Genomic DNA, 20,528 nt, shown 5'->3' with positions numbered 1-20,528 from the left:
TTTTTTTTCTCTTTTTCTTCAGGGACCTGTTAGAATTTTTTTTTAGACTAACGTCTAATGAAATAATTGTTGTGTTGCAAAAGAGAACACTTCTGTCTCCATTAATTTGTAGGGTTATCTACTTTGCATGGAGATAGACTGTTTGACACATTATCAAAACATTCTCATCTTACTATAATTCTCAAAATCTTTTAACACTTCCATTAAATTAAAAAACAGAAAAAAAGAGAGAAAATTTCAGTCTGTGTAGTCAATTTAACTATCCTTAATGAGGACAGACGCAGTTTCATACTGTAATTCTCATGCACTAACTCATTATATTAGTGTCTGAGCTGTGGGAGAATGTTTCAAGCTATTTAAAGTTAGTGTTAAAGTAAAATAATGCTCTTGTCTTCATTCTGAGCCAGAACTACAAAAGTAGCTGCCTAGATAACTGAAATTGGTAGATAGGCATGGTGATTGGGAAATAATTTTGAAAGAGCTGCAAAGAGAATGAGAGGTTTAAAAAAATTGAAGAATCACTGCACCTGTTTGTTGTTATCAGCATTCCTAGAGCTGTTATGGCAAGAAGCTTCATGTGTTAGTTAAAGTGTTGTTAAATGTTGGAGTTAATTTTATAGAAAAATATGTATATGGTGTAGGAGGGAAGGGATCTGGGGAAAGGATTCTGAGGAATAATGTTCTGGGAAAAAAAGACGTTTTAAGTGCTACATACATACATAATAATAGGTATGAAGCTTATTACTTTTAGTACTTGCATACATTTTCTGGGATTAGTAGAAGAGAATGAAACTGGGTTATGTCTGTTGGCATGGCATGTAGTGAAGAGAGTGTGTGCCTGGGTGATATTGATGTAATCCTGGGAAGAAAAATGGTAGTGCCGCATTGGGAAGCAGTGAAGAACAAGATGGAGGTGCTCTTGTAGCAGTGAGAAGCAAAATAGCAAAGCTACCAAAGGGAGGGAAATAAAAAAATCTATGACTCACAATGAAAGAAAAGGAAAAAAAACCTGGATTGTAGGATAAAATTGCCTTTTATTTGTTTATTTATTTCTTTTGTTATCATTTCACTTAGATAACAACAGTATTCCTTTGCCTGAAATTGTAAGTAATCCCTTTGAAATAATTGAAAAGACTTACTTGTGTTCTGAAATATTTCATCCCTTTGGTAATAAGATCTTCTATTAGAGTTTTCAGAATTGTTTTTGGGTTATCATGCTCAGGTTATTTCTAGAGCAGTAAAAAAATATACATAATCTAGAATCTCCCATGTCCATGAGTCTGTTTGACGTGATGCTTGAATATGAGGCTGTGGTAGTTTTCTTGTGATCCTGGACACCTTGGTTTATTTTTGTTTTAACCTCAGAGGACATAACATGTAAATCTCCTAAGTATAATTTTATGTCTTTGGATGAGATTGTCCAGCACAGGTAAAGCACAGTTGCATTCCTGGATTTAAACTGTAAGGGTAATCTTATTACTAATTCTCATTGTTCCAAAGGTACAGTGTGAGTTCAGTAGTTGCACTGCAAGCCCAAGTTGAGGCAGTGTAATGTATCTGTAAAGCAGTTTTCATTTTTCTGTTCACTTATTGCTACCTACTTTTGGAGGAAAATGGAAGGTTTAGCTAAAACATGTTCTAATGTTTTAGAGGTTGATTATAAATCTAAAATGATGTGCCTAAACCCCATAGACATTGAATTTATTTGCCAGTAGCATTTCCTAGGAGCTCACAATTTTTACTGCTGTATTTGCTGAGGACATGTGACTTCAGGAAAACTCACATCCTCATGTGTGTATATGTTGGTGCGCATAGAAAAAGAATAAATCCCATGACTGAACGTGCTGTATAACATCCATGTTTTACTCTCTCTTGGTTTGCTTTTCTTGGGTTGCAGTTACCATCGTGATGGGTAACAGCTGAATCTGTTCACTGTATAGTGAGAGGTCTTAGGATAAGAAATATGCTGTGATATTAAGGACCCTTAAAAATAGAAGCTAGTCTTGAACAGAAAGCCTCGCTTATTGAGAAGTCTCTGTATTTATATTCCTTTATAAAATCCTGTGTCATTTCTCTTTTGTTCTCTTGAGCAATTACTTGTTGTGATTCTGGAGTTCAGTGACGGTAGCTGCATGATGTGTGATGCAGTGATGGCCATTTCTCACTGTAACCTGGTCAGTGCTTGTCCAGCTTGAGGTGGAGGGGTCAGCCAGTCTTGTAGCTTGGAGTAGTGCCTTTAAGCAGGTTCAGGAGTTTGGAGCCTCCACAACAATTGCAGATTATTCTGAACATTTTCAGGTTCTCCCCCGCCCCCTCATGAGGGAAGACATGTTCTGTATTTTGCTTTTAGAACTGATTACAAACAATCAGCATTTCTCCTTATGAACTCCAGTTTTGAAGTCACAGTTCACCTTTCTTCTTTATAGGCTGGAGGTCCTATTGAATTTGTTTACCTGTGCCAAGGGGTTGCTCCTATTGGTTTAAATCTCTAAGGGAAATCAACTGGTAGACAGTTGTACTGATGAGGACCCATTGATTTTTCTCTCCTATCCACTTACCATCAATAAGAAATGTCCTTAGCTTTCGTGATACTTCCTCCCTGCCATAATGTTGCCCTGTTACCTAGTCAGTCTCACTGTCAGGGCTGGTTTTAGTTGATGATCGCATTATATGTGGATATGATTAACAGCCTGATAAAAGTGTTTAAGTCAATACTTGAGAAGCCTAGATAAAGATAATGCTCTGTGGTGAGAGCTTTTTAATAATGTGTTCTATTTGATGTAAACCAATGGTAAAGGATTGCTGTTTTTAACAGAAAAAAAATTCTTTATCAAGGGTTAAAGTTTACCTGGCTTGGCATGATTTAGCAGTATCCAGAAGAGGAGAATTTGAGAAAATACAGACAATTCATGTTCTGATTCATCCCTCTTTAGTGGAATTTTTGCTTATGTTTTTTTTTTCACCACAGTGTTATCTGAAGTATTTTCTTTCATAAGAAGGAGTGGGGAGAATATAAACAAAATATTCTGTTTGTATTTCTCTGAAGTGATAGGTTTTCGAATTATTATTAACTTAAATTTAGGATGGCCAGATTATTTTACAAGGTCCCTGGGAAGAAGTGAGGATGTAACTTTTCTCAGAACATGAGGAAAGCAGCTCCTTCTATCCTGAGTTTTGTTTATGTAGTTATATATGAATACAAACACAGATGCAGAGCCATTATATATGCTTTCTGATCTGCCTGTATTGTGACAAATGTTTCTTTGAAATAGTTGTTAAACAGTGTTTTTCTCAAACCTTTAAACAGATGCTACCAAATATCACTATAAACCACCAGTATGGACTTAACTTCTGCAGTAAATGGTGTATTAAACAGGACAAGTGTAGGCGGACTTAGGTGATGGGAGGGGGGGAAGGGACTATATGGAAAGACTGGTAAGAAGGACTGAACAAATAAATGACACAAAATGGATATGAGTTAGTGAACTGCAAAATATTCTCCTATTTTTGAAAATCATAAATGAGTAATTGTCAACTGTGCCATCTGTAAGTGATGTGGGTTTCCAAACTTGTGGCAATTAAAACTGCCTTAGCATCCCACTCCAGCCCTGTGTTTTATTCTGTGTACAAGTCAGTACTGAAGACTAATCTCTTATGACATTAATCGTCTCATGAGGAGAGATGAAATAAATCACAGTAGCCCTTCCTCTCTTCACTCATGAAGATAAATGCCATAACATGATAGCTGATCTTTGTTATGACACTAACCATTATATATTTAACAGAGATAGCAAAATCCCACTGACAGCTAACAAAAGAATTCTCTCTTTACACATTCTATGAGAAGACTGTATTTCTTTAGTTCAAAACTGTGACTTACCATATCTGTTCTCAGAGCAATTTATGCAGGAGATCTGGATTGTGCCAGTGAAGTCTATTCTGTACACAATGATGTCATGATTCAGACTAATGAAAACTATGTGAAATAATTGTGCAAGCTTTGGAAGGAAAAAAAGTGCATAATACCCAAGAACTCTTTAAGACTCTATTCTTTTGTATTGGTTGTTCTGACAAGAAAGAATAACTCTCCTGTTTAAAACAAACAAACAAGCAAGCAGCACCCCTACCGACCTCACACCACTCCCCCCAAAAAACCCCAACCAACCAACCAAGAAAACAACACCCCAAACAGACAAAACCAACAAAACCAAAGCTTTAATCATTTTTCATTCTGTGGAGATTTTCGTTTTCCATTTTGCATTCAGTACCTGAACAGGTGATCTTAAGGAACTGAAAGTGGCTTTTTGTTGTGTCTATGATTGCAAGGAACTTCTAATTTTTTCAGCTTTATCACTTGCTGTACATCTCTTGGGAATTTCTTTCCAGGTTCCATGCATTAGATACATTTTTTGTAATTTTCTGCATCTCTGCTTGCTTATTAATTTGAAGGGAGTGATGCTGTGTATCATCCTGTGAGTGAGGAACAGAGCGAACAACTGAGTTGTGAAGTTTATGGACTTCCCTTGTGAGGTTACGAGGATCAATGTGACTTATACTGGCTTTTCACCTAAGCATCAAAATGTGCTGTAAATTTAATGAGGTGATATCATGCCATCTATCTGACAGTTAAAACGGAAGTATAATTTTTAATTTTTATTTTTATGCTTGCTGTTGTTAACCATATTTTAGTAACATGGGTAGAAGTGCCTTTCGGTTGGTTAAATACATTCATCGTACATCAATTGCGTTGATGTCAGTTGCAGCATGAAACTTGTCTTACCCTTTTAGTGGGTGAGTTCTACCTGGGTGAAATGCTTAAAATGGCCAAAACTAATATGTAAAAATATTTAGGTAGAGTGCATAATTAAAAATATTTTATTTGTATTTGGCTATCCTTTTTTCTTTTCCCCCTACTTTTTTTTTTTTTTTCTAAATTTTTTTCATTCTGGAAATTTAGGTCTGTATCTTTAGGACACTGTCTAACAAGATAAGCTCTGATAGCAAAGCAACGGCAAGAAAACTGGCATAACTGTCACCTCCTGTTAAATTTGGTACATTCAGAGAGTAGACAGTAGGAATTCTATTTCTCACGTTAAAAGTAACCCTTACACATTACATTTGCCTGAGGAAATTACGTGATGAAAGCTTTTAAAACAGACATATACTCATTCTATTTGTTGATTTTTCTGGGAAGTTTTACTCTTTTTTTTTAAAAAAAAAAAAATTACCATGCTGAAACATAGAGCACACCTTTCAGTATCTCAAAAAAATAATCTGTTTCAGCTTTCAGTATAGAAAACAGCATATATAGAAGCAAATATGTTTGGGGTTTGATACTTCTTAGTATTTTTTTTTCTTGTTCCTTTAGTAATGATGAATGTATTCACACTGGTGGTATTTCTTTCCTCTGTTATCTGTAATATAAGGGCAGCTGACAGGGCACTCATATCCATTCCACTCCATTAGTTCCAGTCACCTAAGCATGGCCTCTCTTTATTTTGTACAGGGGTAGGTGCCAAAGGGGAATTTTTATCCCTGCTGGAATTAAAGGCATTTCAGGATCATGGCCTGTGTGATCAGCGAATGAGTGTAATTTCAGTAATGTTTTTGGGTGGCAGAGCTGTGTTTTGCTCCTGGCCCCTTTTCTGGAATAATGATTCGTAGTTGTAAACAGCTTTGACCCATCTTTTTCAGCTGGGTGCACTGAAATAGAAATTGAAACTTCTACTCTAAACTGAAATAGGCAGAGAATATAATCTACAAGCCATGGGAAGTTCACGGTACTATTTGTCCTGTCAGCACCTAAGAGCTGTATCATGCTGCTAGCTAGCTATTCAGTATTGACTACCTACCTACGCAGCACTTGTGTACCTGTGTGGGCGCTTTGGGGAACCCATGGCAATGAACTGCATCTGTGCTAATGTTTGGGGAGGTAGAGGACATAGTAGTGTACTGTGGGAGTGTACTGGGGTAAGGACAAGGAAAGAAAGGTGTTTCAGTCGGGTTATGGAAAGGTGGGAGATACAGAAGTTAGGGGTGTTGCAACACCTCAGAAGATGAGAGCATCACTTTGAGAGTAGAGGAAGGCTGGGCAGAGTGAGAGGCAATGGGATATTGTGATACAAAGCAAGAAGGGGTATGGCTTGCATGGCTAAGCAGAAGTCTGGAGGCTGGACTGCATTGTCAGAACTGAGCAGTCATTCTGAGAATCAGGATGCTCCATCGCTTGAACTGAAGTCATCACTAGTAATCCTGCTGCTAATAATGAAACCCATACCAGGGTAGCAAGTTTGACATCCTGCTCACTGGGGTATGTATCTTTGATCTTGATCTTAGAGAAATCTGATGGGATTCTGTGTGCTCACTGGCTTCATCCTGTTACAGTTACTGAGGTGTTTATGGATCTGTGCTGACAGAGCCTTTAAGTGAAAGTTCCTGGTTGCCCAGACAGGCTGATTGCTTTAGTAAAGAGAAAAATACGAAGGTTTCCTTTTGTTTCAGTATGTCAGACCAGATCAATAAGTTATTATAAGCCAGTTGTTTAGGGTTGGAAACTTTACCCTACGTTTTCTGTTGTGATGTATGAGGCCACTAGCAATGGCAAGATGTCGTTGCTGCTGGAGCTTGTGCCTTTTAAAGGAATAACACAATTGTATGTTTAATTTTAGCTGAATTGTAATCCAATTTCTTTTGAATTCAAAATGTCAATTGCACAGTTTATCTGGAATTTCCAAAGCACTGTTGCTGTCTAAGTCTAAAATATGACATTATAAATAAATTTTTAAAATAACAATTAAAAGGGTCCAGACATCTCAAAATAAGCTTCAGACCAACCAGTCAAAGCAATGGAATGAAAAAAACAATCATTCAGCTTTTTCTTGCTCTTTCCTTTTATTGAGTATTTTAGGAGATGATAGTGCCTTACCTATCTGGCAGGTTAGCAAAGCTAGGTGGTTTCAGACTGACCTGCAAATTCTATAGTAGAAATTCTCTTGCAGGAAACACTCTCCCAGTTGTTCCCTCTAGTTGATGCTAAAGGAACTGTAAAGTGCTTTTATCTGAAGGAGGGCTAGGGAAAAATGTTTTTTGGGTATACTTTAAACTTCTACAGGTCAGTAGCATTATCTCTGAACCAAAAAAAAGTGTGGACTAGCAACCATGCACATAAATGATGTTAAAACTTAATGTATTTCAGCAGATTTAGATACTACGATGTGTTGCTTTCATGTTCATGTTACATCTTTGTTACTTTCTTGCTTGATTTTACTTTTCTTTCTTATCTGTAGTGATGCATGGCTTACAGAGACAAATTCCTACTATGGAGCATACCATGAAAGATATATCTTATGAAATGCACCTTTCTTTACTCAGATTTTATAACTTAGTTATTGTAATTGCAGCTGCTCAAAGACAAAAGTCCTACCAGGAGAATTATTACTCCCATTTCAGCTTCTTTTAATATTTTAGTACTTGGAAACTACTCTTTACCTTTCCCTTAATCACTACCAGCAAGAACTACATGAATATCTATTTGAGCACTTACGTTAAAATAGGTTGTAGTGCATCTTCCCTTCTTATTTTCATCCCTCTTTCCTCTTTTTCATGTATCATGTACCCTCTCTCGATCTTGTTGCTTTCTCCTCTTCATCCATCTCTATGTCCTTCCTTTATTCCCCCACTCTGTACCCTACCCTACCCTCCTCTCCTAACCGTTTACCCATCTTTCTTCATACAAAGGGCTTTGAACTTTTACCAGGCTGCTGATAATTCCCCAGTGACTAAAGCCATTAATCAAAAATGAATACAAAAGATTTGAGTGGGGCATTTCCCACAATAGAAGTCACTCCTCCTGTTAACCTCACACAAGCAGCTGGAAAAGACAATGCTGGATTTTTTCCAGGATGCTGTTCTTGTACCCTGTTTGGGACTCCATCTTTCAATTCATTAATTTAGTAATGGGTGGCTAGAAAATATCATATATTTTCTGCTTAGGACAAGGAAAGTTATTTTTCTGTTCTTTTTTTCACTCTGCTGTCTTTGGGCAGTAAAGATTGCCTATTGTGCAGTTCAGCCTGATTTGTATTTAGGCTGTTGAGTGGGAGCACTGGCAATAACTGTACTATTCCTCTTTCTTTTCCCGAATTTGTGAGTAGTGGCTCGGCCTGTAGTGTGACCCAGCAGACATGATAAAATGATCCTGATTTTTCTTAGCTAGCTGACCTTCAGATCCCTTGCAGGCAGCTTCCAGAAGTGAAGAGGCTCTGTCCAGTTCCACCTAACTGTACTCTTGACCACATAGTCAGCATCAACAAGCCCACTAGACTTATCTGCCTGCTGCTTTTTGACCACAGCACAGTATCAGACCACACTTGGATCTTGGTTACAAGAATCGTTTTCTGTCAGCATAATAACTAATAGCTGCAGGAGTAGTTGCTGCTTTTCTGGCAAAGCTTCCCACTTTCTGTAGGAATGTTTATGTGTGGCAAGAAGGCCAGCTTTCTAGATTGCCTTTCTTCATTCTGTCCCTCTGCTTGTGTTCCCTCTAGTGGCTGAAATGCAAACGATTGAGCAGATCTGACTCCTGTAGTCACAAGCAGCTGTGTATATAAATTAAACTAATAATTCCATCAATTACACAGAGGTTCTCTTCTGATTTAGTAGGCGAGCTGAGCATTCTTACACAAAGCTCTAGAGTTTTCTTGTTAACATTTCACTGGAAAGTGTTTTTCCCCAGCGTTGCAACTGATTTTTTTGAGCAGTTGCCAATGAGCAGAAGATTGTAGATGCCACGGTGAGAAAAGAATTTCTTCTTTTCCCGTATAATTGACATGACTTTGCCACAATGAAACTGGGAATGTTTGTGTCTGTGGCATCTGTGTAATTATTTAGTATCTCTGAAGTTGTGGGTTGATACTTGTAGGTGATACTAACATAAGAATTTGTCAGACTGCTACCATTTGCTGGGAGCTTTGATTTCCACTGTGCTTGGTAGAATCTGAGTAGTCTTCTCTTTGAGTCATTAACCAGGGTTTGAATGAACACCAAGAATGTGTTCAGTGCAATGACTACTTCTGTTCTCTTCCAGATTGTCCTGATGGATATCAAATAGCTTGTCCCAGTTATTTAGCGGCTATCCCTTTTTAAGGCTGTGGTTGAATGGCAGGAATAAATAGAGCATATTTGATCCTCTGTGATAGAGGTTGCAGTCAGTGCAAACCATTCTTCTGCCATTGTCCTTCTTAACAAAATACATCAAAACAGTCATATTCTTCATGACAGTACTTTGGCATGTTTTAATTTCAGCATTATTAGTCACTGCCCATATACGATACGAGTGTTGGTGGATGGAGTGGGAGGAAGGAGAAAGATATTTAAAACAGATAAAGGCTTCCTCCCCGATGTGTGTTACTTTATGCTACTGCATTTTAGTATTTTAGTTGCCTTAAGGCACAGTTAGTAATTCACTTTGAATTTCTAATATTATTTTTAAAAGTCTTAGAAATGCAGAAGGGACTGTGGGCTTTTAGCAGTGTTTATGGTGAGATACAGAGGCAAGAGACATTAGTGCAATTATCAGTTCACTATATTCATTAGCTCACAGACTCTTAAATAATACTCTGATGCTCTTTTCCATAACTGGGGGAAGAAAATGAGATTATCATTAAAATGTTTTAACAAGTAATTATTTTTATTTTCTTACTGAGATAAATGGCTAGGTTAAAATGGGGAGGGGGGGGTGACAACATGGTGGGAGGGGCAGAAAAAACCATCCTTACTAAGGTTCTCTGCTAAATTAATCTTTATTCTGATAAAGAAAACTTAATCAGGTACATAATAACAGGATTTTCAACTTGAGCAGTGTTTGAATTGGTGAATAAATGCTTTTCAGTTAGGGTATGAACAGTTCTTTAAATAACAGGCTTTAAAGGGTTTAAAGGGTTAGATGAACAGAATTAAATTCATGGGGTATATGAACTACAGGCCACACTACATGTCCAGCATAAAACAAGTCCACACAATGGGCAATTGTTTGCTCCAGCACTTTCAGGCTGTCTAACATACTCTGCATTTCAGTTTGTCATTATACCCTGAATGTGTTCACTTCATACTGTGCTATTTGAAATGTGCCTTGTGGGTTTGATTAAACTTTATGGAGTGGTGTTATGCATCCTGCTTGTTGGTTTCATTGTTGTTTGGTGAAGATGATCTTATGTATCCGTATGTGTGGCCATTGTTTCCACAACCAGTTCAGTGCAGCTTCCTCAGCACAAACTGCTCTCCCTTCTCCCATTGTCCAGAACAGGGTCATCTCTGACGTTTGCATAGCTTTATTGTTTCCTTCCCATTATTGTCAAACTCACGTGGTAATACTTGGCACTTTTACTGACTTTATAGAGTAGGATGTGATGTCGTAGAGAAGGGGACAGGGCTACCCAAATTTTCTCAATTACAGGGAGGAGCTGTCCAGGTGTGCTGAGGGGCCTGTACTCAGGAAGAGAAACAGGGAATCCTCCACAGTGAGTAACCCCACTTTCAAGTGCACACAGTTTCCTTCATAGCCGTGTCCAGTACAGTGTAGTTTCCTCTTCTGTCCTTTCCAGTTTGCCCTCTGGAATGTTCCCAGTTCAGTTCTCTTCTTTTCACTTTATTTTGGTGTATTCTCATTTTATGTTGTTCTTTGTCTTCTTTCCGAAGGTTAAAGTTTCCATTTTTGTCTCTTCACACCATTAATCTTTTCTCATCCTAGTCTTAATCTTGATACACATTGTCATTTTTCCAGTGTGTCATTGTGGTTCTGTCACTAATACATTGTTATCATTTTTCTTCCCTTGCTGTGCAATGGCCCTCTTCCCAGCCCTATGCGATTTCTTCTGTCCTTACTCATTGTCGTACTCTTTCCTACCCACTCTTCTTTCTCCTTTCAAATCACCTTTCAGTTTTCCTTTCCTGATGGGTCCCTTTTGAATCTTGCATATTGATGTACATGAGATAAGCTCCGTTCAGCTCCCAGACCTTTCTAGTGCAGCCCTTACTTCTGCGTTTTCCTTTGTGGAACTGAAAGATAACGGATACAAAGCTCATCTGTAACAAAGAACTGAAGAATATGGTAAACTGTGTTTTGGCTGCGGAAGGGAAGAACAGGCAGTAAATCAGAACTGTAAAATGACGGGAGAGTGCTGAGGTGGTTAAGCTGTAGTGAGTAGGGATGCTTTGGCTTTACGTGAGCGGCTTGAATTACAGCCCTGGCTAGCACCCTTCAGGTTGATGATATGATGTGGTGATGTCTCTAATACCTAGTGGGCAGGTATCCACACAGTAGTAGCTACTTTGACAATTGCCATCATTTGGTAACTACTAAAGAGAAGCTCAGGATTGGAGGAATTTGGAGACCAAACTGATTTCTTACTTACCCAGGAGTAGAAATGCAAGTTCTGGCTGAGATACGTTGGTAAGATGCTCTGGGACGCTGGATTGCTGTGGCCTGTGCTGCACCTTTTACTGCTCATTGAAAGGTTTCATTTTCCAGGGCTGTCAGTCTGGCACCTTACATAAGCAAAAGAGTGGCTGTTTGTTTAACAGCTTAAAACTGATGGGGACAAAAAGGAAGTGGAAAACCAGAAAAATCTGTACAAGATGGTTGTATCTGGAAAGAGGAGTGGGTTACTTGGGCTCAATTGGAAAAGGCAAAGGAGTGGAAAACTGAGCTGAACTGGAAAAATATACTGCACTCTGTCATGTAGCATCTTGTGTGCTGTGACTGTTATGACTACTTCATTCTTCATCGTTCTTAGAAACAAAAAGCATTTAAAAATTGAAACCTATCTGTGTCAATTCTCATATTAGCTCCTGCTCTACAAATGGAAGATTTTAGCCATTTTGTTAACTGAGGTCATGACAAAAGCTAAGTGTAGAATATTCAGATGACCTCAAATAGTTCTAAAGTAATAAAAATCAAAAAAGAATGCTGTCTCTTTTTGTTTTATTTTCTTTTGGTTTTTTTTCCCCTCCTGTCTGAAAGGAACTCAGTTGCTGTGTCATAAAATTAGTTGCATATTTCGACTCTTTTATTTGGAACCTGGTAAGAATTTTTCCCAGGCAGATGTAGCAGATGATGCACAAAGCAGCAAGTAAATCTTACTCTTGCTGCAGTTCCCTGGATTGTATCTGGCCTTCCAACAGACTGAGGACTCCAGTCTCAACACTACTGTTCCCTGCCTTTCACAAATTACTACATTAAAAACTGCATGATCGCATAACCTTTCAGATTCACAGGACAGCTGTGTCTTGTCACTTACACATTTATTATTTCTTTTCAGGCATTGGAAAAGTACCCCAACTCACCAATGACTGCAAAACAAATACTGGAAGTCATTCAGAAAGAAGGGTTAAAAGAAACAAGGTCAGTGTTTATATGTTCTGTATTTTTGCTATCTCTTTGAAAACCATCTAGGAACAGTAGATAATCTTTACAAAACATAAAGTGCTGGTTAACATGTGATTTCCAGTACCAATGTGGGAATTATAGCTGATGGGTTTTGTTTGTTTGTTCAAGGCTTTTAAAATGGTTAGTGACTGGCTTAGCTTTGTACCTTCCAGAAGGAGTCTGTGGGCCAGCTCCAGTCCAATGGCCTTTCTTTAGAAAGACAGTGTCATCTGCTCAGACAGCCCACTGGTACATCTCATTTTTGCCTAAGGGCCAAAGCTTGACAGCTGGGTTGCCTCTGCCATCATGTGCATGGAGAAAGTGTGAGATGGAACTAAGACACACTGGGAGCTAGTCTGTATGGCTGCAGAGGTTGGATACTGAGTCACTTAATAACAGCGTAGTCTGGTTGTAGATTTCAACGTTAAACTGTTAGGGGATAGGTGAGTTATCCTGAGCCTGTAGAAATCAGCAGTTGTCTTCCATTGACATGTAGTTGAGATGGGCATGAAGCTTCTTATTCCTCAAAAGTGACTGATTGCTTGGTATGTCTTCTAGTGACCTGCAGATGGAAACTGGGCCAGAAAATAAAATAAGATAAGGAAAAACTGGTTGATTGGTTAGAGTCCCCTACAATACGCAGTTTAGTCTTCTCCAGATGTTACAGTATGTTGTAGTTTGAGCCCAGAGGGCAACTGAGCACCACACAGCCTCTCGCTTACTCCTTCTCCCTCTAGGATGGGGAGGAGAAAATAAAGAAAAAGGCTTGGGGATCGAGACAAGGACAGGGAGGGATGACTCACCAATTATGGTTGTGGGCAAAAGGCAGACTTGAGTGGGGAGGAGAAAGAACATCAATTTAATTTTGAACACTACCAACACTTAATTTACCAATCAGAGTAGGACAGTGAGAAATACCACCACATCTTAAAAAGACCTTCCTCCACCCCTCCTTTCTTCCCAGACTCAGCTTAGCTCCTGATTTCTATACCTCCTCCCCCCAGCAATGCAGGGTGGTGGGGGATGGGGGTTGTGGTCAGTTCATCACCTATTGTTTTTGCTGCTTCTTCCTCTTCAGATGGAGGACTCCTCACACTCTTCCCCTCCTCCAGTGTGAGGTCTCTCTCATGGGAGACAGTCCTCCACAAACTTCTCTGACATGAGTCCTTCCCACAGCGCTGCAGCTCTTCCAAAACTACTCCATCATGGTCCCTCCCACAGGCTGCTGTGGAACTTCATGAACTGCTCCAGCATGGGTCCCTTCCATAGCCTGCAGTCCTCCCAGCAACAGACTGCTCCAGCGTGGGCTTCCCTCAGAGTCCCAGCATTTTTCAGGCATAGCCACCTGCTCTGCTGTGGTGACCTCCATGGGCTGCAGGGGGACAGCCTGCCCTCTCACCACAGGATGCAGGGGAGTCTCTGTTCCAGCACACCTCCTCCCCTCCTCCTTTCTTCAACTGACATCAGTGTTTGCATAGATATTTCCCTCACAACTCCTCCTCCTCTTAGGGCCCCCTTCTTAAATACATTATCACAGAGGTGCAGCCACCATCTCTAATTATCTCAGCCTTGGCCAGAGGTGGGTCTAGCTTGGAGCCAGGGGAGCCTCTGTAGCCCCCTCTGTAGCTCCCTCCCCTGCTACCAAAATGCTGCCACACACAAACCCAACACATAGTAAAAATTCTCTATTCTAAGAAATTGTTTTAGTACTTATTGCTGTGTCAAAGCAAAGGGAGACACCTGCTTTTATTTTAATTATGTTCTTTTAGCATGGAACCTAAAATTTACGATGGAGGACTTCAAAGCCCATATAGAGGAGTAGTAATGCATTGTCTGTTACTTCTGAATGTATTCTGGTGAACCAGAAGTAACTATGGGACATATTTTCACTGAATTCACCGTTCCTAAGAAACAACACTGATCATTTGCACTGCATAACCATGCACTGCTTTGCTGGTAATCTCATAACATGCTTATAACAGCTGTACTTTGGTAAAATTACAAAAGAGATGGTATGCAAGAAGAAGTTGAATTTGCCACTTTTTACAGACATAAAATGCTTTAGTCCCTGTCAAGAAATTGCTTCAAGTATATTTGTCAGTGATGCCAAAGAAACAAGGAAATAAAAACTTTTGAAAATGAATGTCCAAACCTGTGTGTTATGCTGCAAGGATTTGCACAGAACAACAGCAAAAAAGCAAGAAATGCCACCTTTGAAAATCTGTTTTTATTAGATTGCTTGCTGCTTCTTACCCCTTTGAGGCAATTGCATGGGAGAGGCTCACATGCCTCATAATAACCTTTCTTTGTAACTTTAAAAACTCTTGTTTCTGTGAACAGCGCATGAATAAAATTTTTGAGAGGGAGTGAAGGCAGCATTTTTATGATTTAACATTAGAAAATGTGGAAGCCCTTTTTAATTGCTGCAGAATGAATAATAAGGATTCCTTTAAAGAGGTTCAAAGCTAGATCTTTCATTTCTTCAGTTACTAAGAAACTGAGAATTGCAGACAAATAGGAAGGAAATTCAGATACATTCTTATTTTTATTCATGGTATAGTATATGCTGGTGTAAATGAATCTGTAGTCGACTGCAGGATGCAATATGTGGTCATGAGTATCTAGATAACCGAGAAGGATAAAATTCAATGTTCTTTTACACCTTAATTGTACCAGAAGCTAGGTCTTCCTAAATTGATTAGCCTAAAAAATTCTAAATTCTGCAATTGTAAAATCAAAAAAATTGATTCTGTTGTGTTTGGGTTTTTTTTTTAAGTATTTGGATTCTTATGTAAAAGTTGTGTTTCTGCTGCATTTTGATATTGATTAGGCACAAACCTGCAAAGTTATCTGAGTGCCTAACTCTTAATAGGAGCTGTTAAGGTATTTGACTTCATGCACATATTTGTTCATTGGGTCTCAGTGTATAAGTATTGTTTTGTTTTCACGGTTCTTGAATTTAGAGTCTCTCATTGACTTGATCCAGCTCTGCAATTTCTGTCAGTACCTTTCTGACAGTATGGTACATTTACCCTTACTAAACATGGTATTTCCTGGTCTCTGTTGCAGCCAGCTAGGATGAGCAAGAGATGTAAATTTATGATATGCAGTCACCGGATCATAAGTAGTAGAATGGCACTGGCATATTTTATTCTGTATTGATTTGTGTATTCTTCAAGTCTGAGCTTGTACCAGCAATATGGTACTACTTTAATACACTTTACTTACTCTTTTATATTGCTTATCATTGTTGGCAGAACCTTGGCAATCCTAAATAAAGTTCTTCAAAAATTTTCCTCTACTGTTCCATTTATAGATGAACAAGATTAATTGGCTTAGTCATTTTTCAAATATATTGCAGCATTAATTAACCTAAAGCTTTTTGCTGTGGTAGTAAATCTGAATGAATAACGTATGATTTTCAGCAATCTCACTGTCATTATGTGTAATCTTTAAAAAGACACTGTCAGACTGTTGAGCCTCTTCTTTTCTTTGTTTGCAGTAAAGGCATCAACTTGCACATTTTTTTATTACTCAAATAATTAAATACGATAGAAGGAAAATTCCAAAGTTGCAAAGCAGATATATGTTAGAAATTAAAACAATAACTTACGGGTATGTCCTGTGAGAGGTTACATACTTACCTGGTTTTCTATATCTTGGGGGACATACAGCTCAATTTTATTTTTTAAGTATCTTTCCTGTTACGATAGTTGGTTGTAAAATGGTCAGCAGGCAGTTTTTCTGCTACCTGTAAGGAGTAAAAACTTTCAGGGCAAACCTTTTTTGGGATGTAGAAAATATATGGTTTTCTTCCAGGGGTGGGGGAGGAGGAGGGAGAAGTACTTTATTTTACATTCATGCCTTCTCTGATAGTGAACAGTGTCAGGCCAACAGTCCTGGATACTAAAATCTCTTTAGAAAGAAGATAGACAACAGCTCACTCCAGTGCATAGTGCTTTGAATTTTCCTTCCTAGCATCTGCGGTCCTGTTCTTTTGAAAACAATTCTCTGTCCCACTGTAAATTTCTAGACTTGCAATCTGCTGGTTATGCATCCTAGCATGCGATTTTGCTGATTTTGCTAGTGTGACATAGGCTACTAGTCAGAATATGATCCACTCTAGCTTCAGTGCTCCTTTTCCACTGTGCTGTTGCCTTGCTAGTTAGTCTCCATCTTATATTTCTGCTGTTACTTGTTTCTGTTAAGGTCTAGAATTCCCCTTGCTGAATTGTATTTAGGTCTTCTGCAGATTGTTTCTCAAATTTATTAAGATTGCTTTTAACATGTAGTCTTTAAGCATGCATGTAGCCCTTCCAAGTTTAGTCTCATCTGCTTATTAGAATTTGTTTCCTTCTGCACCATTATATTTCTCTTTTCTTATAAAAGTCCCATGAGAAACAATGTCCAAAGACTCATTAAAGTTGGGCTGTATGGTACCTACTTCTGCTTCTCTAACTACAGGATCTGCTACTATGTCATAAAGAATACTGTGATAGATTTGAAGTCACTTGTTCTTGACAGATCATGTATTACTCAACTTCTTCTCTGCTACATACTTTCAAATTTGGGGGGAATTGAAATTCAGTTGCTGCATATCTGCTTCCTTGGCCCTGCCTTTTTTTTTTTTTTTAAGCTAGTCACTAGATGTTTTCCAGTCTTTTGGAATCACTGCTGTCCTCTACAAATTCTCAAAATTTGCTGTTGATAATTCTGATACTAGTCCAGTCAGCTCTAAAAACCTTATGGTGAATTTCAACAGATTTAACCGATTTGAGAACATCTATTTTATTTAAGTAGCTGTCTAATCATAGACACCTTTCTAATTAAGGTGTCAACAAAGAAAAGGCACTAGCACTCCTGTGCTTTTGGTGTAAGTACTTAGTGCCACCCCTTCAGAGAAGAGCGAGCCAGTTTCCTATCTGTTGGTGTGCTTACAGAAATGTCTTTTGGTGCATGGGTGAGTTTGCCAAAGTTTAATTTCCTGAAGCCCAATTTCTTCTTTCTGTGTTCTCCCTTATTTTCCTAAAAATGAAGAATCATCCTTTCATGAACACTCAATGTTTTCAGCTGCTTCTTCCCCACTTCTCCCCAAGTCAGACCTTCTACTGCCTTCCTTCCTAACTGCTTTTTACATCTTGTGTTCAAGAGTTTTTGTTGCTAACAGTCCCAGGAATTCTGGGAGCATCCCCAGATGCTTCTCTTTCTCTGTGTCTATCTTTTCCCCAGGGGTGCCTGTGTGGTCATAATGGAGATATTTAAATAGGTCATGTTTTAAAAGTTTTTGCTGATTCTCACAGGAAAAAAAGCTTCTCTCTCTAACTCTCCTGGTTTCTTCTTATGTTAAACTCTGACCCTCATAACATCCTTGGTTTTGCCCTCTTTTGTCATTACCTGGAAATTGCCTGTAGGACCACCAGGAATAACATATCTATTCCCTTCTGTTTGGGGCACTGCACCTTCATGAAGGATAGGACCAATTGAAGACTGCTTAAAATTATCAGAGATAAAAATAAGACAGAAGTTGGTATGAATTGGGTGTTTTGTTTAAGGAAGAGAAGATTGAGTTTAGACATTGTAAGTCTTCCAATACATAAAAGATAGGAAAAAAGTAAGAGAATAAGTTACCCTGCATGTCTGATGTGGACAGACAAGAAATAAGACCTTTAAATTATATAATTTAATATAATTTAAAATTTATTAATTTATTTTATATATATAAAAAATATATATATAATAAAAGATTCCAATTAGTTAGTATGAAGATTTTTTTCTAGCGAGTATAAGTGATTTCTATCATGAGCTGTGTGGGAGATATGAGAGATCCCTAGATCTCTCTAAAAAAATTTAGATACATGTCTGTCAGGAATTATGTAGATTTGGTTGATCCTGCCTTGAACTAGGGGAATGAACTAGCATATCACTTGATCCATATTTTTCTTTTTTTTTTTTTTTTTTTTTAGATTAGTTTGCAGTACTTGGGCCATACATATTGTTTGAGTCCTAGGGGAGAATATCCAGCCAAATTCTTATAAATGTTTGATGCTAATAATCCTAGATTATGTCTTGGCTTTCTGTAGTTCCCTTTCTCCTTTGCTTGGTGAGTCGGGGAAATTGACTTGTCTGGTTAAGATTAAAGTCAAAGATCCTCAATAGAAGTTAAAAGCCAATAAACTTTCAAACTGGGACAAGCAGTGTTTAATTTTTTGGAGTGCAACTTTAGCCCACAGCTATGCTAGCTATTTACTTTCCTTCTCCATTAGACTCAGGACTGTGAACCCTGGAATGGTATAATTTCATTTTTGCTGTTAAGCTAGAGTAACTGACCTGTGTATTGTCAAGTAACTGATTATTTGGTTCAAGTAATTCACAGAAGAGGTTAAAAACATTCCCTTCCCCTCATTCTGTTTTTCATTTATCCAGTAGGAATCTTAAGCTTCTTTCTCTTGATGTTTCTTCATTTGTCTTCATTTCAACTATGAGAATCATGGCATCAGTCCTAACTGCACCTCCTTTTTCTGCCTATTTTGTCTTTTGCTATGCAAGATTAAGTTATCTATTGATTTATTATTGTGCCAGTAGTCTTTCAGGAGACTAAGAGGAGATGCTTGCCACTAACACTAGCAGCAGTGCTGTTTTTATAGTGTTTATACTGTTCTACTATAGGCTACCCACCTAGGACAGAGGTGGATGAAATTTTCTATAGGCATCTAGGTGAAATCTCATCATTGCTTGCTCTTGTTCTTGTGGGTGACTTTAACTTCCCAGACATCTGCTGGAAATACAACACAGCAGAGCAGGACCAGGCCTGGAGATGCCTGGAATGTGTGGGAGACAGCTTCCTGACAGAGCTGGTGAGTTAACCAGAGAGGGTGCCCTGCTGGATCTCTTTGTGAACAGAGAAGGACCGGTGGATGATGTGGCAGTTGGAGGACGACTAGGGAACAGCAAACACGAAATAACAGTGTTCTCTATTATTAGAGAGGCCAGGAGAGGGTTAAGGACAACTGACATCCTGGACTTCAGAAGGGCTGACTTTGGCTTGTTTAGGCACCTGCTTGAAAGGATCCCTTGGGAGACGGTCCTGAAGGGTATAGGGGTCCAGGAAGGCTGGACACTCTTTAAGAAGAAAGTCTTAATGGCTCAGGAGCAGGCTGTCCCCAGGTGCTGTAAGAGAAGCCAGCTCCACAGATGACCACCCTGGCTTAACGGGGAGCTTTGGCTGCAACTCAGGGAGAAAAGGAGAGTTTATGGCCTTTGGAAGAAGGGGCTAGGCACTCACAGTGATTACAGAGAGGCTGTGAGGCTACGAAGGGTGGAAATCAGGAGGTCTAAAGCCCAGCTGGAAATTAATCTGCCTTCAGCAATCGAGGACAACAAGAAATGTTTCTGTAAGTATGTCAGTAGCAAAAGAAAGACCAGGGAGAGCCTCCATCCCCTGCTAGAGGCGGGAGGAAACATGGTAGCAAGTGCTGAGGAGAAGACTGAGGTGCTTAATGCCTTCTTCGCCTCAGTCTTTAATAACAAAACTAATTGTATTGAGGGATCCAGCCTCCTCAGCCAGAAGACAGAGATTGGGAGAATGATCCCCCCGCAGTCCAGGAGAAGACAGTCAGTGACCTGCTGCATCACACAGACACACACAAGTCTATAGGACCAGATGGGATACACCCGCTGGTTGGGGTGCTCGCCAAGGTGCTTTCCATCATTTACCAGCAGCCCTGGCTGACTGGGGAGGTCCTGACAGATTGGAAATTGGCCAATGTGACGCCCATATATAAGAAGGGTCGGAAGGATGATCTGGGAAATTACAGGCCTGTCAGCTTGACTTCGGTGCCAGGGAAGCTGATGGAGCAGCTCATTCTGAGTGCCATCATACAACACATGTGGGACGGATCAGATGATCAGGCCCTGGCAGCATGGGTTTATGAAAGTCAGGTCCTGCCTGACAAGCCTGATCTCCTTCTATGACAGGGCGACCTGCTTATTGGATGAGGGAAATGGATGTAGTTTACCTTGACTTTAGTAAGGCCTTTGACACCATTTTCCACAGCATTCTCCTGGTGAAACTGGCTGCTCGTGGTTTGGATGGGCACACACTTTG

The 20,528-nt window shown here is 39.1% G+C and overlaps 1 protein-coding gene across 1 annotated transcript in view; it reads left to right on the top strand.

The window, feature by feature from the left end:
- The window catches only part of ASXL3 (ASXL transcriptional regulator 3), a 132,861-nt gene that overhangs the window by 11,596 nt on the left and 100,737 nt on the right, over nucleotides 1-20,528 (top strand). The window contains exon 2 of the mRNA XM_074899018.1: nucleotides 12,318-12,400. Coding sequence (XP_074755119.1) covers nucleotides 12,318-12,400 — 83 coding nt within the window. The remainder of the gene's footprint in view (nucleotides 1-12,317; nucleotides 12,401-20,528) is intronic.

The sequence above is a fragment of the Athene noctua genome, chromosome 2 (assembly GCF_965140245.1).
Source record: "Athene noctua chromosome 2, bAthNoc1.hap1.1, whole genome shotgun sequence".
NCBI lineage: Eukaryota > Metazoa > Chordata > Aves > Strigiformes > Strigidae > Athene > Athene noctua.
This window is presented reverse-complemented; position numbering and strand designations above follow the sequence as displayed.